The sequence below is a fragment of the Phoxinus phoxinus genome, assembly GCF_949152265.1.
Source record: "Phoxinus phoxinus genome assembly, chromosome: 3".
Classification (NCBI taxonomy): Eukaryota; Metazoa; Chordata; class Actinopteri; order Cypriniformes; family Leuciscidae; genus Phoxinus; species Phoxinus phoxinus.
The window spans coordinates 46047125-46064624 of record NC_136878.1 but is presented as its reverse complement, the minus strand read 5'-3'; the positions used below and the strand labels follow the sequence as shown (position 1 = coordinate 46064624).

Genomic DNA, 17500 nt, shown 5'->3' with positions numbered 1-17500 from the left:
TGACTGCATATTGTTTGAAAACGACATGAAATGTGTGAATGGTATGGCCACAAAAGACCGATGCTGTGCTAATTGTGTTTAGAGTTTTGAAAATGTGACAACTGGCTGGACAAACGCTTGTTAGCGACTGAAAAAAACTGTAAAATAATGTAATTCATTTGAATTATCAAAAAAAAAATTGAGTGAATGATTCAATGACTCACTCATAAAGACTTCACTTGTTTCATTACTGGATTAATCAGCGGATTTGAATGAATCTCTTTGAGTGAATGATTCAATGACTCACTCATAAAGTCTTCACTTGTTTCTTCGCTGGATTAATCGGCGTGTTTGAACAAATCTCTGGAATGAATGATTCAATGACTCACTCATAAAGTCTTCTTGTTTCTTCGCTGGATTAATCAGCGTGTTTGAACAAATCTCTGGAATGAATGATTCAATGACTCACTCATAAAGACTTCAGTTGTTTCATTACTGGATTAATCAGCGGATTTGAATGAACCTCTTTGAGTGAATGATTCAATGACTCACTCATAATGACTTCGTTTGTTTCATTACTGGATTACAGTAATCAGCGGATTTGAATGAGTCTCTTGAGTGAATGATTCAATGACTCACTCATAAAGACTTCACTTGTTTCTTCACTGGATTAATCTGCGTTTTTGAATGAATGTCTTGAGTGAATGATTCAATGACTCACTCATAAAGACTTCACTTGTTTCTTCACTGGATTAATCGGCGTGTTTGAATGAATCTCTTGAGTGAATGATTCAATGACTCACTCATAAAGACTTCACTTGTTTCTTCACTGGATTAATCGGCGTGTTTGAATGAATCTCTTGAGTGAATGATTCAATGACTCACTCATAAAGACTTCACTTGTTTCTTCACTGGATACATCAGTGTATTTTAACAAATCTCTTGAACGAATGATTCAATTGCAAATACATATTTTTTAACACCCACTTGTCGCCAACTACTGGTGTAACGGTGTAATGACACAATCTTTATTTCAAGCTTTTAAAAGGTAATTTGCTCTATTTTGTTCGCTACCGTAGACATCAGTGTTTATATCTGAACTATAAACTTTTTTGAGTACTTTTTTGAGTACTTATGTGATAACATGATATTGTGTGGTTGAAAACGGTGGTTTCATACATATTTGAATTGTTTCGCTGTGATTCTATAGTCAAAGGTTTAATAGAGAGAGCCAAATCGTTGTAATTTAGGAATAAGATCACGTGGGTGTTTGAATCCAGATCTTTTAACGATTAACAGTGCAGGTCTAATATGTGTGTATTTGATGTGGGAAAATTACAGTAGCCTACTTACCTTAGCTTACCTACTTGCCTTGTCTGTGTTACGTTCAACTTTTGCATGATATGTGCAAGATTGCCAGAAAGGGATGAGTCATATGCACTATATCTTTATGTTTTACATGGATCAAATTCAGTTCTAAGATAAAAATGATGTGCCATATAATTAGTATTTTAATTTGTCTTTTACCTTTTGAAGGCATGGAAGGTTTTGTCAGGTTTAGCTTACCTCTGTCTGAACATATTTTAATGCTCACATTAGCACATTAATGATATTATTGTTTAGACCCAGCCATGTTTGAGCCTAAAGTATTAATCGGCCCTCCTCTTGTTGTCTGGCTTCTATAATTGATGTCCATAGGCAGCACACAGGCAATCCTGTCCCGGCGCTCCGCCACAGATTAAAATGTGACAAAAATGAACGCCGGCCACATTGATCATATGGACAGGACTGTTGGTGGGAGGGTTGGAGACCCGATCCGGCTCTCCGACGAGAGATTGATGCACAAGGCCATTGTGTGTCACTCTGGAGAATACACTCAGCTGCTTTGATTTTGTGGTTTATCCCAGATGTTCCTTATTGGTAAAGTTTGTGTGTGTGTTTTGCACTGTTTAAAACTCGAAAGAGAATGTCAAGAGGGCAGCTGTCTCTCTCCGAACAATAATGTCTGAAGCACATAGCTTCTAATATATTCTCCTCAGTGGAACAAGTGTTGTGGTAGATGGCTTATGCAGTATTTATGAAATGTTTTTTTCAGTTCATAGTATGATTGTCAGTTGTTGTAGTACTTGACCGGATGAGTCTTGTCTGCTTCAGGTATCAGTCCTGTCTCAAGTACTATAATGCTGCAGATAACGTGTTGTAGTCTGTGCATATGCTATGGAGGTTTGCATGACATTGACACAACACAAGGCTTCATTCACCCCAAAGGAAAGCATATACACTGTGTGAATTGTCCAGACTAGATAGATAGATCGATAGACAGCAGACAGACAGACAACACTCAGCCATTGACCACTAACAGCCTGTTTACTGTCTGATGCATATTGCACACAACACTGGTAATGACTTGTGAAAATAAGCTCCAGTCAGATTGCCCGACTGCAATGCAATTTCTCAGAGTCTGGCTGTACAGGCTTTTTATCAGTCCACTGGGGAAAGGCATTTAAAAGCACTTGAGAGGAAGAACTAAACAATGGGTTTGCCCACGTGTGCCAGGTTTGTGGCTTCAGATCTTCAGAGATTGGGTTTTGAGACATTAAGTAGCAAGTAAACTAGACATCCATTCTGCGGTTTTCTGCTACGATATGATGTAATGCGGGCCAGACTTCAAGCCACGAGTCAACGTCTGGCTTTTGTGTGACACTTCAAAAGGTGCCATTTCCCAAAGAACCAAGTAAAATGTAATAGGTGCTTTGCATGTAATTGGCAGATGTCAAATTAAGAAGAGTGTTTCTAACCTTCAATCCTGTTAAGGAAATTCAGCATTATATCTGCTCATTAACATAGTTGCACCTCCTCGCTCTCCGAGGATTCTGACAAGCTCTGCAGATATTCGTAGGATCCCGCTAATGGCTTTTTTGTAGATTGTCTCACGTCTTAATTACTTTGCTTTACCTGCTAGACAAGTTCTCTCCCATAATCCCCTTTACATAACTCTGACTCCAAAAGATTAGCCAAAATAAGTTCCATATCTAATTAACCCTAATGCTCCCCTCAGTGGTTTTCAACTCCCATTCTTGCTTTGCATTCGAGACCCTATAAAGCCCCTTCCAAATTGTTTCCTGTTGCCATATCGATTCATTCAAATTGGGCGACTTAAAGGCCTTGAGATGCTGTGCAGATTATGTGGGAGACTCTTTTTACCCCCTAAAACTCTAATGACGGTAGACACGAGGACCATGCATTAATGACTGTGGTGTCAACTGACAACATCTGTGCACTCTTAAAGCTCTTAGCTGCCGGGAATCTCTAGACGCCAGAGCCAATTCAGAGCCATTAGCCCCGCTTTATCAGAGCGTCTCTCCACCGGAGTGGGTGGGCTTTCCAGGCCTCCATAACGTTCACTCAAGCATGGGAAGAGGGGGTGATGTTAAATACAAAAGGGAAATATCCCTGGCAGTGCCAGAAAAGTAGTTTGAACAGACAAATTACTTACTAAAAAAAGTAAACAAATGTGCACATAAAAAAAACACATTTGATGAAGCAACTATGCCATTTTAGCTGGTTCTACAAGTCTTTGTGCTCTTTTTTCGTGACTTGGGACTCATACCCGAGCGCTTCACATCACGAGTGCAGTGCTGTATCAGATGAGCTTCAGAGCAAGTTTACTACAGCAGAAAATAGCTGCTTATGTGATGCAAAATGTATTAGTTTCCAAGTCATGCACGATGGTTACAGTCTTTTGAGATCATAACATACTGTTCAGAACCGTGCAAAAATAAGTATTTATTAATCAATAATCAATGGAATCTTATTGTTTCAGAATTACGTGAAATAACGTCACAATTGTGTGTTATGAAGTCTGAATTGCGTGATATTTTTCTCAAAATTGCATGTTTATATTTCACAATTCTGACTTTATAACACACAATTGGGAGATATAAAGTCAGCATTGCATGATATAAAGTCACAATTGTGGAGAAAAAAAGTCAGAATTGCAAGTTTATTTCTTGCAATTGCAAGTTTAAAAAGTTTCAATTATCTTTTAAATAGTTTTATTCTGTGGTGGAAACAAGCTCCCATAATAATATGGCCATGTAATTATAATTACAGTGAAAAGGAATACAAGTTGTTGGTGTTTTACTGCCACTAGTGTTCATTTCAGCTGTAAACTACAGTTCATTGTTTGCATAAGTAGGTTTTGGGAGTTGTGCTGTCAAGTTCTTGTCAAGATGGGAGGGCTGTAATTGTCAAAAAGAAGCTCGGACTTGTCTTGAGACTCTTGGTTGTGCCCTTGGTGAACCCTCACTAGCTTATACTTACACATTCTTGTTGTAGAAGGACCTGCAAACTTGAACTTTGGCTTAGTGATAATCCTTTAGTATACTTTCCTCTCTGTGGCTCTGTGAGACTGACTAAGCATTTGTGACAGAACTTTTTTTTTCTCTCTCCATGGGATGTCCAACAGCCGTTGGATGTCTGAGCCTGGCAGAGTTTTGTGAGATGAGGACTTTGGCGAATGGTGTAGCTATCAGATGAGAGCCCAACTCACTGACTTCTTGGGAAATGCTTCGAGATTTTTCTCCCAGGCTGCCATGTTTCTATACAGTGAATGTTTAGCCAGAAGCACTGGCAGACATTTAAAGTAAAAAAGGAAGCATTTCTGCCATAGTTACTAGCAGAGAAATATGCTGTTGAAAAGAAGGGAAATCCGTGAGGATTTAAGACGTTTGTTCTGTCAGTCATGGGTTGTCATTCACCAAGTGAAGAACACACTGTAATTTTAGGTTACTATTAAGGCCTTTTGATGCCATAACAATCCCAACATTATCTACTTTTTGCCATGGGATGCCTGACTAAACAATTCAGTGCCGGATTGACCTCTTGCGTTATTGCCACTCATAGCAGGCCCGGCACAGTAATTACAGTCCATCTCAAAATGTCAGCGAGAAGGGCAGAGCTCAGCGAGGCTTTACTCCCGCAACTGTTAACTATTTCTCTCTCTTACAAGAGCTTATTTAAAGAAATGTGCCACAAGGTGTGAGCGACTTCACCCACCAGTGCTAATTTACCACTGTAATGAGCATGCAGTGATGCATGATTATCAGGCAATTATATTTGGTTACCATGCAAACAGGGTGCATCATGGGACATCATTAAAGACAGAGAAAAACAGCATCACAGAAAGAGAGCTCTGTTTTCCAAATGGCAGCCATTACCGTAACACCGGCCCGTTTGTTTCCGATTTCCATGAATATTTAAAGGTGCTGTGTTCTTATGCCTGCAGTGTCATCTGGCATGACAAATTCAGATTCAATTGTGCTTCCAGTCAAAAATAATTGATGCTTAGCATCAGATAAAGTTTTTGGAGTTTGAGTAAGAGCTGATTTAATTGTTCAGATGTATCCGAGCTCTCATAAATAACTGAGACGGCGGGTTATTAGGTGAGAGATAAATGATCGATGACCAATAATCAACCACATTCCCTCCACTAGTATCAGTGTCATTTACATTGGCAATCATGCTGATCCACATTAGTAGACAGCAGTGCAGTATTTAACACCTCTGTGGTATTGGCGCTTGAAGTACACAAAGAAAAGCGACGCTAACACTAGCTATAGAACAACTGATTGAAAGTGTAATTACTCATTTTATTTTTATTTTTTATTTGTATTATTCAGCTACTGCGCTATGTACAGCACTTTGGTCAGCGCAAACTGTGTTAAAATGTGCTGTAAAAATAAATGTTACTTACTTACTTACTAACTGAATACCTCTTTAAATGATTCACAGAAATGTGACATCATTGTAGTGCATCCAGGAAATATCTAGTCCCCAATTTGTAATTTGTAATATCCAATACCCGGAAATCTCTTTGACATGTGACTCATTACTCTTCATTACCGCAGAGCATCTCCATGTATCCCAGTGTGATGCTTCTTTTATCAAGTTTATTGTTACCGTAAACTTGATTACATTAAGGATAATGGGAATAAATTACTGTGAAAACTATGAACTCTATTCTCTAGTAGTGAGCTTGAGCCTTTAACGCTCACTCTCCCTCCCTATTGTCCAGTGTGTGTAATGAGGTCACATCTGTCGGACTGATGTCCGTGTCTCTGGGGTGTTGTGGGACTCTCACTAACTCTTCACTAATACCCCGCCGCAAGTCCAAGGGACGGCCAAATTGCTGGACAAATCTCCCCCATGTGCAACGTCAGAGCCGAGCAGCAGACAGAACGATAGAGAGAGTGAGGGGTGGAGGGAGGGTGGACAGATCGACTGGACATATTGTGCTCTGTGTGTGTCGGGAGGGGGTGGACACACAGCCTGAGTCATTACTAAAGGCCACGCTGACACCTGCATGGAAGATTATTATTCAATTTTCTTAGGCTAAATGAAAAGGAGTTAGTCTTTACATCATTATAAACTGTTTCTGAACTGCCTCAATTGTAGTCTTGAGTTTTCTTCCAGGAACGAACACTTCACAATATCTTATCCCTAGTTTAAATAATTTAAACTCAAAGCAAAAAAGGGTTGCATTAGTGTGAAAAAAACATACAGTTATGGTAAGGGGGGCAGGACATTTCCCGAACAAGCTCGAAGCACTTGACCAATCACAAAACAACGCTCCTGCCGACCAATCAGAGCACAGTGTGCTTTTTAGAAGGAGAGGCTTCATAGAGACAGGGACTAAACAGAGCGTTACTGACAGACTGGGAAGAGAGGAACCGCATCAATGGAGAATATGGAGTTTTTTTTTTTTTTTTTTTTTCATTCAAGCATGAAAACATAAAAACGTTGTAAAGGGACATAATATGGCTTTTTTAAAATTAAAAAGATAAATGTTTAGAATATCTAGTTTGATTATGAACAATAATTCTGCATTATCATGGCCTCACAAACAAAGACAGCTTTGTTCCAAAACCTTGTGAGAAGCATATCAACTCAGCATTTCTAGTTTTGGTACAGAGCTTTGTTTCTTCTGCTCTTTGAAGGACATAATTGGACAAAGCTTGGGTTGAGTATCACTGGGGTTCCTCTCCTCACTCTCTCTTCAGATCTGTCAGTCTGAGAGACAGTGTCTCAAAGCCCAAGGAAAACAGCCTCTATGGTCAAATAAAACCCTCCCCTGGGAGGGAATGAAGAAGAGAGGAAACAGAGACAGCGACGGCAGGCGGGGTATCCGACTCTCTGATCCGCACTTGGACTGAAGTGGGAGGAGGCAGCTGGCACAACACATGGCTCTTAAACATCATACTGTGCGAAGAGACGGCGGCACGCAGCTCTCGGCACAGGCGTCCACTCCGACTCTAATAAGCTCGCTCGCATGTCAGAGCTGCCCATAGATCCCTGTGGGCAACAGAGCTTCCCATCTACCCACATCCCAACACCCCAGGAGTCCCAGACTGAACAGATGCTGGAACGTCTGCATGTATCATTCTGTCCTTAACTCTGTTCCAAAACCTAGTCAGCTACCCACATAGACAGCTGCTTTCTGTCAAAGTAACGCAATCAAAATGGAGCCTCAACCTTGCTGGACAAATATATGTAGTATGTTCACGCAAAGCGCACAGGACACTCAACCAAAGTCCATTTTAAGGAAAGTCAGTTCGCTCCACGGCCATATTTGCAACGCCTATTTCAGGAATGCAAGACCAATGAAAAACAACCGAAATCTCAAAAACTGCATATTGCAGATCAGCAATAAAATCCGACATGAACTTTCACATTATGTGCAGTCCTAAGCATGTGACTCAGGTTTCTGTGGCTGGGGCATCTAAAAGTAGCTGTAGTGATGCAATGAATTTACCAAGTGCTGATTGGTTCTTTTATTTACTTGCTTTATTAGAGCCGCCATATTGTGTATTGCAGTTTCTCCCATTCATAGCAACACGAGTGAACTGTCTTTACAGTTGTATAGCCTTTGACTCGACTTGCAGTTGATTGCAATAGAGTTTGTCATCAGCATTTTTGCTAAACTGACACTGCAATACTCTAAATAGCATAAACATATAGCTTTAAAGATACAGTTTTTAATTAGAGAACCATTCTTCGATATTATAAGGATGTTTTTTTTTTAATCAAAATGTATCATGCTTTATCTGCCATCTTATATGTTTTTTTTATGCAGTTCTACCTTTGAGTTTGGCCAATATAATCGGTCTGCATGCTGTTTGGAAAAACCTTCTTGGCTGTAGTCATAGTCAGCTCACTCGATTTTGTCATATTATGAGCTCGCAAGATGTGTCCTTTTACTTATGCGGCATGTGTTTTGTATGCCCGTGTCTGTGTATGTTTCATGTGATTTTTGCCAGAGAGATAAATGTAGTCTGTGCCTCTACTGTTGACGTCGACGTTGCCAGCTCTGGGATTTTTCGCTGGGCGCAGATGGTAGGAACAGAGAGAAGCAGGTGCTGGGTGAGGTTCATCTGTGTTGTGTTGTTTTTATCCTAGAGTTTGTCCTAAAGGCATGGCTTCCTCTGCTGTGATCACCCGGTGAACAGATGACAGGGATGATTTTCACTGGCCATCCATGTTGCCGGAGGTGTGATTTACTTTATATGCCCTACTGTGAGGCACTTTACTCTGGTAAATGTCTCATTAATACAAACTAATGAGAACTAGATTTGGAGAACTAGATAGATCACCTTCATTATTCACCAGGTGGATATTGTTTTGAAGTATACTTCAGTGGCTAGGTTGAAAATTGTGTTTTTAGAAGACATAGTACATATTAACCTTTTAAGACTACATTCTGTTCATATTCTGTTATTTTTTGCTTTTATCTGAGTTGTCCTCAGACTGTAATTTGATTGTTTGAGCTGCTTGTTCTGTGCAATGGAACACCTTCAAAAGTTATTACTAATATGCCAGATGGTCTCAGAAGTCTGTCATGCATTCTGGGTTTGTTTATTCATCATTATCTTTTAAACAGAATATTACTGGATGTCTGGAGGCCTCTTGTTTCTTGGCCAGATGTTTGCCTGGGTAATGACATGTCTGGTGCGTGGAATTAAAAACAAAAACAAAACAGAAAAACATCACTCATGATGTTTAAAGATATTAATCTCCCTTACACAAAGTTGTGGTAGTAACATGGTGCAGTTATAGTAATACAATTTGCACGTGCCATTGTTTTACTTAGTACTCCAAAGTACAACAAAGAATGCAACGGTTTACCATGGTACCAAATGGCGCAAATTTTCACGGTAGGACCATGAGGTTATAGATGTCTCAAGCTCACTTTAAATTGGGCAACATAAAAAGTCCCATTTGGTCAGCATTATTGTGCAATACAGTTGCTCTTCCTTCGTTCATATATTTTTTAAAAAGGTGTAGGTGTTTCCTGACAGCTTGATTCTTTTATCAGGATGCAGCATTTACATTTCCATTCATAACATTTGCCAACCTGCTCCATTGTTTTCAAGCTTAAGACAACAGACAGTGTGCACAAAGACTCCCAGGAGTGCATGGAAGTTTAAAGAATGGCTTAGCCTCTCTCATTTTTCTGCATTTAACTTTGAGGGAAGTTTACTTTCAGTGGCTGAGCTCCTGCTGGAGATTAATGAACACATTTGGTCGGGGCTGCATTGTTCCCATCGAAAATGCCCATCTACAGCACTATGATTTATGGACAGCCGGCAGTGCATGAGCTGTAATTTGAGAGGGGTTTGTTTTTCCTCATGAAGATGGAATTTAAAAATTCTGAGATTAATAACACCACTCTAGTCATTTTATATCGTTCTGCAGAGAGAAGAAAAGAGGTTAGATGGGAGCGGAAGGTACACAGCACAGTTTTTTATCCTGGCTGCCACGTGCGATAGTCGCGAGACCAGTGTGTGTGTGTGTGTGTGTGTGGTAGTCATTGATGCCACTTTATGCACTACTTGTGACAATGTATTGAATCTGTACCTTTAGCATGAACTGTACTGGAGTATTATATCAAAATATTTGAAGAGCAGTAGCTGAATATTCATCTTGAGTAGGTCAGTGTCGGATCCTCATTTGCTTCCTCTGCTCTGATCTGCTGCGTGGTTCAAATAGTTGAATTAATGCAGTGTACATTCTCATGGGATAGAAAAATCTCAAATGAGACCTCTATGATATCTTGATTTTGTTCTCCAATTAAAATAATGCTGGGAAAAGGAAGACTTTTACTGAACTCTCTGGCTTCTTAGATGTTCCTTGTGAGAAACAAGTCCTACATCTCTTTCCTTTAGCATTTCAGAATTTCTCAATGTCTTAAAATGAGCCAAATGGTCCCCAGGAGTAAATGTTAGGGATTTAGACATTGGATGGACCCTGTCAGCCCCTTGGGGGCATTTGTGGAGTCATGAGTCTGGTTTGTAATTATTAAGAAAAGATCATCCTGTGAGGAACATTTCATATGCACTTCCATGTCACACTGTGGCTTTTGGGAGGAAGTCTAATGAAAATGCATGGCACAGAGCAGAATGCAGTATTGTTTATAATTTGGTTTCATTCTTTCAAATAATGTTTCATGTTTAAGGCAATTAAAAATATTACACTGCTCACTTTATCTGTCAGCTCAGTACCGCTCTCTTTAAGAACAACTGCAGATTTAAGAGTATTACACACAAACGGCTCAAGAGAGAGAGAGAAGGAATCTTTGATGTCCCTGACACGCCATGAAATGAGACAAACCATGGAGAAATTAATCTTCAGCTGTTTTATGTGTATTGCACCTTTAGGCCAGACACTCAAGCTGAAGAAGTAGCAAGCAAAGCTCAATGGCTCCTTACAAGATACTAAAAACATGAACAACGTTTGAAGTCTGTGGTCGTGCATCATGTATTACTCAAGCTTACCCAAATACATGCTTAATTCTATGCCCCTTGCTTAATTGTCAAGAGAGACTTAGCAAAGCCCCTTTTAAAGCATGCCAGTTCATTTTATGGTCAGCTATTGTTTTAATCATACAAGCTCCTGTTTATCTGAATGAAAACTTCCAAAACAGTTTTGCATGTCAATTGTCAAATCACCATAAAATCTGACAAAACGAGATCATAAAAACCAGGTTTATCCAGGTAATGCCAACATGCACTCTAGAGTAAGTGCTGGTGTGAAGAAGATCAGTTTATTGGGACTTTCTTTAGTTCAGAAAGCATCCTTGTTCAGAAAGCGACTAGTCCTGCTCCTGAAGGGCCACTCATTTAGCTTTAATCCTAACCGAACACACCTGAACCAGCTAAACAAGGTCTTCAGGATTACCAGAGACCTCCAGGCAAGTGTGCTGGGGCAAGTTGAAGCTAAACTCTGCATGAAATTATCCCTCCTGGAGCCCAATTATGCATCCCCTGTCCTTGTTGGTCCAAACACAGGGGTGCCTAATCCTGCTTCTGAAAGGTCAACACCCTGCAGAGTTTAGCTCTATCCTCCACCAACACACCTGTCTGCACACCTTTAGCCCTCCTCAATAACTGGTTCAGGTGTGTTTTAGTAGGGTTGGAGCTAAACTTCAGGAGCAGGATTTGGGCACCTCTGTCCCAGTAGAACATTGATAATCTTGTTACTAAACGTGATTAGATTTAGATTTAAATATAAGGCTAAGCTTGTCTTCAACAACATTCTTGTCAACCTATTTCTGCCCTCTGATTTCAGTGGAAATTAATGGATAGGATTAGGACAGAAATGTTGTTCCAGGACCAACAAAATAATTTATGAGACATCCCAGTGACAAATACTATCCTGTTCAGCTTTAATATTAACCAAACACAACTAAACCAGGAAATGGTTTATCCAAGGTCTTCTGGATTACTGGAAACCAGACAAGTACAGTCAATGACTATGCCAATTAATTGTCTCAATAATTAAGTGTCTCCTCATTGAGTCTTGAGCAGTTGTACTTTCACAATTCAATTCAAAATTCAAAATCCCCACATGGGTAGAAACATGTCTTTAGACAAGGGCTCAACAAGCAATACAAGAGACAAACACTAAACAAAAATTTAAGATAATAATAAAATAAAATAAATACTTGGCCTTTTTAACCAAAGGTACTTTATATCATCTACCAGATGGAAGTATGTGAAATGAACTATACAGGGGATGGGAAGAATGTCACAATAACGGAGGCTTTCCTTTTTACTGCCACAGTGTAAAGATCAGACAGAGTTACTTGTTTCTAACCAATCATTTTACCAGCCATGTTTATAATCCTTAAAAGTCTCTTTTTGCATTTAACAGAAAGGGGTTGCACCAGGATACAATGTTGAAAGTGAGCACAGATTCAATGCACAGATTCAACTATCAGAATGTCCTTTTCAATATTAAAACTCCTCAATTTCCTAGACGTTGATAAGCCTTTTAAAAAATACTTTCTGAATGCTTATCAAATCTAAACTGGGAGTCAATCTCTGGGACCCAAGTATTTAAAAGATCACACCTGCCCAACTTCCTCTACATTAGGGGTGGTGATGGCGCAATGGATAAGACACATGCCTTTGGTGTGAGAGACCCGGGTTCGGATCCACTGTGAGACACCAATGTGTCCCTGAGCAAGACACTTAACCCCTAGTTGCTCCAGAGGCGTGCGACCTCTGACATATATAGCAATTGTAAGTCGCTTTGGATAAAAGCGTCAGCTAAAATGAATGAAAAATGAATGAATACATTAAGTAACAAAGGCTTAAAAAATGTACGTGCAGTATTAGCCCCACAACACATTTCTTTGGTTTTGTTCATATTTAGCTCCAACTAATTCTTCAGTATAAGCCGCGTTTCCACCGCGGGAACTTTCCCCAGGAACTAGGAACTGTGGGCTGGTACTCGGTGTGTTTACACCGCAGGAATCAGGGTCTAAATGAAGTTCCTGGTAAATATTTCCCCCTCCGAAAGTCCCTGCTGGCGAGGTAGTACTTTTTCAAAGTTCAGGAACTTTCGGGGTTTGGACTTGTAGGCTGAACATGCTGATTGGTTGTGTTCACGCCACATTTTAATTGGATGACTCCACGCAGCATTCTATTTTAACCGGCATTTAAAAAAAATCTATTGCGGTTCGTGGCTTCATGCAGTAAGAGTTGTCTCTCTGCAAATATGGAATTTAATAAATAAAAAAAACACACAGCTGGACCGACGACGAGGTTGAGGCTTTATTAAGCGTATTTGTGTAACAGGAAATTTTCTGCGCGTTCGTCCCAGCCATCTCACGGTCAATGTCCGCATCGTCTAATTTTACAGCATTACGAGCTTTCTGAACACGCTTTAGTATCAGTGCTCGTCTCTTTTCTGCCGTTTTGTTAATTACCTCGTTAGTAAACCAATACATCACAGTTTGAATCTCCTCCATACTCCATGTTATCATAAAAGTGGCGCTCAAAACTGATTTCTGTCCGTCGCAGACTGGGAGGCGCCGTCGCGCGCAGTTATAATCTTCCCGGTACTTTAGACCGTGGTGTAAACGCAAAAAGCAACCGATCTGGGGCGAAAAAGTTCCTGGGAAAAAAGTTCCTGGGACAAATTGTTCCGGGTAATTTCGGTGGAAACGCGGCTTTAGTTCACGATGGGAAACTAGTTTGGACCGTGATTATTTGGATTTCTGACATTTCTCTCTGGTTCATTCTCATACAGGGTGGTCTGATTGCTCTTCTGTTACTCATCCTACTCTTCACGCTGGTGCTCTACACCCGCCAGCGCTGGTGCCGGCGTCGCCGGGCGCCTCAGAAGAGTGCCAGCACCGAGGCCACGCATGAGATTCACTACATCCCTTCAGTTCTCCTGGGTCCTCAGAGCCGGGACAGCTTCCGAGGGCCCAGACCCCTCCAGCACACCTCCGTCATCGGCATGCCCATCCGCGAGACGCCCATCCTCGACGACTGCGATTGCGAGGAGGACGAGCAGCCGGGACATCTGCTGGATGGGAAAGCACATTTGGAAGATGATTTTTGCAGCCAGGGGACACACAGCGTGGACAGTCTGGGGAAAGTGATGGGAGAAGCCAACCACAAACACAGTCTGGATAACAGAGGTAAGAGCTTCAGCATCACTGTGTCACTGTCAACCGCACTGTCTGTTTTCTATCCCAGGAAGCAATAGCCTTCATTTCAGCATCTAGGTTAACTATAGACCCGGTATAGTGTGGCTATGAGTAACCCACTTCTAGCCAAAATAACCTTGAGTTTGGTTGCATGTCGTTTTTGCCAAAATAACATGCGAGGTTTATGATATTCCACCATGTATAGTAGTAAGCAAAGTCAACAGTGAATACAAGTGTTTAGTTTAATTTCTTTGACATGTTATCTAATTGATGACTAGTCTATTCTTGGGCTATGGTTAGACGTCTATTAGATTTTCACTGACAGCCCAAATTTTGCCTGGTTTTAGCCTAGACGTCTGGGCTGAGTTTGGACGAATATTAGACGTCTTTTAAATGCAAAATTGCTTGTTAGGATTAGATCCAACTGATCAATTCTGAGAATACATGTAGACATTGAGATATCTGGATCTGATTGCAAAGAGAGTGCTTGTAAGGCTATCCTGAAGTTTCTCTTGGAGAACAGTGAGGTTTTATCTGCCATTACATTCATCACTTAACATGATTGTCCAAGCAGAAATCTCTGGAACAACATTCAGATTTTTGGGTTGGCGGTAGAAAGGAGTTAGAAACTTGAGTTTTACAGTCAACCTATCATTTTCTTATGATTTTCGAGGGTGTGTTCAAAGTATTATGCTCATGCTTGTATGGTGAGTAGCATCCCTTCATCATCACAGTTAAAGTTCACTCTTAATCCTTGAAGCCACACTCAGACCTGTATCCGGTGAACATTAAATCAAAATTCATATTATCTTCTGAGTGATGGTAAAGTGCTTTCTCCATTGTTCAGCATGCTAATGATAGCTGTGATGGGAAAGGGTATTTTTTTTCCCCTCTCATCTCTTTCTAGTGACACTGATGTGGCACATTTGAGCACATCTGGGGGTTTGATGTGAAGTCACCTGCCAACCGCAGGCTAATTATAGCCATTGACCTGAATTCATTGTAAGACATAGACTGAGAGAACCAGGCGAGAGAGAGAGAGAGAGAGAGAGAGAGAGAGAGAGAGAGAGAGAGAGAGAGAGAGAGAGAGAGAGAGAGAGAGAGAGAGAGAGAGAGAGAGAGAGAGAGAGAGAGAGAGAGAGAGAGAGAGAGAGAGAGAGAGAGAGAGAGAGAGAGAGAGAGAGAATGACTCTTAGTTGATGAGTTGGTTAGATCGCGCTCCCATGAGAGAACACTCAAGGCCAAAGTGTCTGATTACAAGACATATATTCAATATGAACTTAACAAGATCCATCCATCCTATTGACAATCAGCCTACAGTGATTTTTTTTTTTTGATGGTAAAGCAAAACATGTATTTATTACTGTAAAGCAAACCATTTTTATCTTGTTTATACATTTATCTGTTTCCGAGAATCATTCGCATACTCGTTTTGACTTGTCAATAACAGAGACATATGAGTTGCTTAACAATGTAGATTAGATGTGTTTTGCATTTGATTTAGTCATTAGTTGTGAGTACAGTCCTGATGCACTGTAATTCATAAGAGAGCCTTCAGTGTCATTGAAAAATAAATGAAAATGAACTGAGACCTGATTAAAGATGATGAGGGTGCTTCAATCAACAAATGTAGCCTCATGTTAAGTAGATCGCAAGTGGTATAAAGGTCACATTGATCAATGTTGCTGAAATGCCTTCAGCTCTATATTGGTCTTAAGTATGAAATTATTAGAGAAACACGACAATTTGTGCAGTAAAATGTATAAAATGTTTTTTGTAAAATTCAAATGTTTTGTCATTTATAATTTTAGGGTAAAAAAAATAAAAATAAAAGCACTGACTTCACATTTGATTTGATTTTATTGAAGTCGTAATGTTTATTTGTATATGTTGTTTAGCTAATATTTATCACGTTGTGGTCATTACTGATTGTGTGTAAGCAAGACTCTGTGTGTGTTTATTAGTCATGATGATTATAGAAAGGCCATTACGGATCAACTTTATATTCTTTTGATTAACCTGTATTATCATGGTGGTTATCATTATATTTCGATGTGCAAAGCAGGTTTTGAATATGTTGGTATATTAACATAAGACCAGCTAAAATGATTTGTCTGACTGAGCGTGTCTTTAATTACCCGCGGATACAACAGAATTTTAGTAAAGGAAGATGATTGTATTTGTCTTTTTGCATTAAAGTGTAGTCTATAACGTAATGTTTTGGATAAGATCTATTGTTTACTTTATTTAAGTGTGCGGCACAGTTTAATTGGCTCCTGCAGTCTGGAGCCCATGGCGCTGATATTGGCGCGTGTCTGTGGATGAAGGATGGGGATCCATCTGAGTGATGTTGACAAACAGAAGGAGGTAGAGGCCTGAATAAATAATGAAGCACATTTTCCTGGCGTCAGGCCCACACTTGCTCCAGGACTTCCGTATCGGATACAGCTCTCCAGCATGCATTATTATTTCAGATAATATGAGCGTACACATCACAATGTTGCCCATTTAAATCATTCATTCACTCTAAAAAATGCTGGGTTGTTTCAACCTAATTTTGGGTCAAATATGGACAAACCCAGCCGTTTGGTTACATTTTTGAATTACATTTTTAACCAAACGTTTGGGGTTTGTCCATATTTGACCCAAAATTGCATTTTTTAGACTGTATGCAGAATAAAGAGGCGGGTTGAGTAGAGTTAGTAAAAATAATAGTTTTTTTTTTAACATTCAAGCCTGAAAACCTATTCTAGGAGAGTCCAAAAACAAAATAAAGACTGTAAAAGGGAATAATATGGCCTATTTAAGTTAAAGTGTTAGTTCACCCAAAAATGTAAACTCTGTCAGTAATTACTCTCCTTCATGTTATTCCCTGTCAGACATTCCTTCATCTTCTGAACACAAATGAAGATATTTGTGATTAAATCTGAGCGCTCACTCCTCCATAGGCTTCTGTTGTTCTGTTCTGTAAAGTTAGTAAAGACAATCTTTAAAATAGTCCAAGTGACTACAGCGGCTCAACATTAAGTTTATCAAGCGACGAGAATATTTTCTGAGTGAAAAAACAAAACAAAAACAAAATAAGGACTTTATTCAACTCTTGATTTTCTGCTGTGTGTTCCTCCGAGTGAGTTCACGTCAGAACGCAGGCTCACTATTGGCCGACACTGGTCATGTGTGTGATGCGTGTGATGCTGGCCAATAGTGAGCCTCCGTTCTGACATACAACCCAGAAACCCTACTATGGTGGTGGTGAGTTTTGCATGGACAAGCTCCACACTTTTTCTTCACAAAATATAAATCTGATATCATGGGGTGCAAAATGTAAAGTTGTGGTCTGGTCATCTTGTTGGCCCCTCATGACAGTGACAATATTTCTGCTTTCATAAAGAAGTCTTTCAGTTAATCACTCCACATGAATTATTGTCCACTAAACAATAACTAGACACGCCACACTGTATGGTTGAGGACTGGACTCCCTCAGACTGGGGCTCTCTCTGCTATGTGCTTTTCACAGCTTCA

General features: G+C 40.0%; 1 protein-coding gene across 2 annotated transcripts in view; it reads left to right on the top strand.

The window, feature by feature from the left end:
- astn2 (astrotactin 2) overlaps positions 1 to 17500 on the top strand; it is a 506843-nt gene that overhangs the window by 137904 nt on the left and 351439 nt on the right. For both annotated transcript variants that reach the window (XM_079606411.1, XM_079606410.1), the window contains exon 3: positions 13573 to 13969. In XM_079606411.1, coding sequence (XP_079462537.1) covers positions 13573 to 13969 — 397 coding nt within the window. The remainder of the gene's footprint in view (positions 1 to 13572; positions 13970 to 17500) is intronic.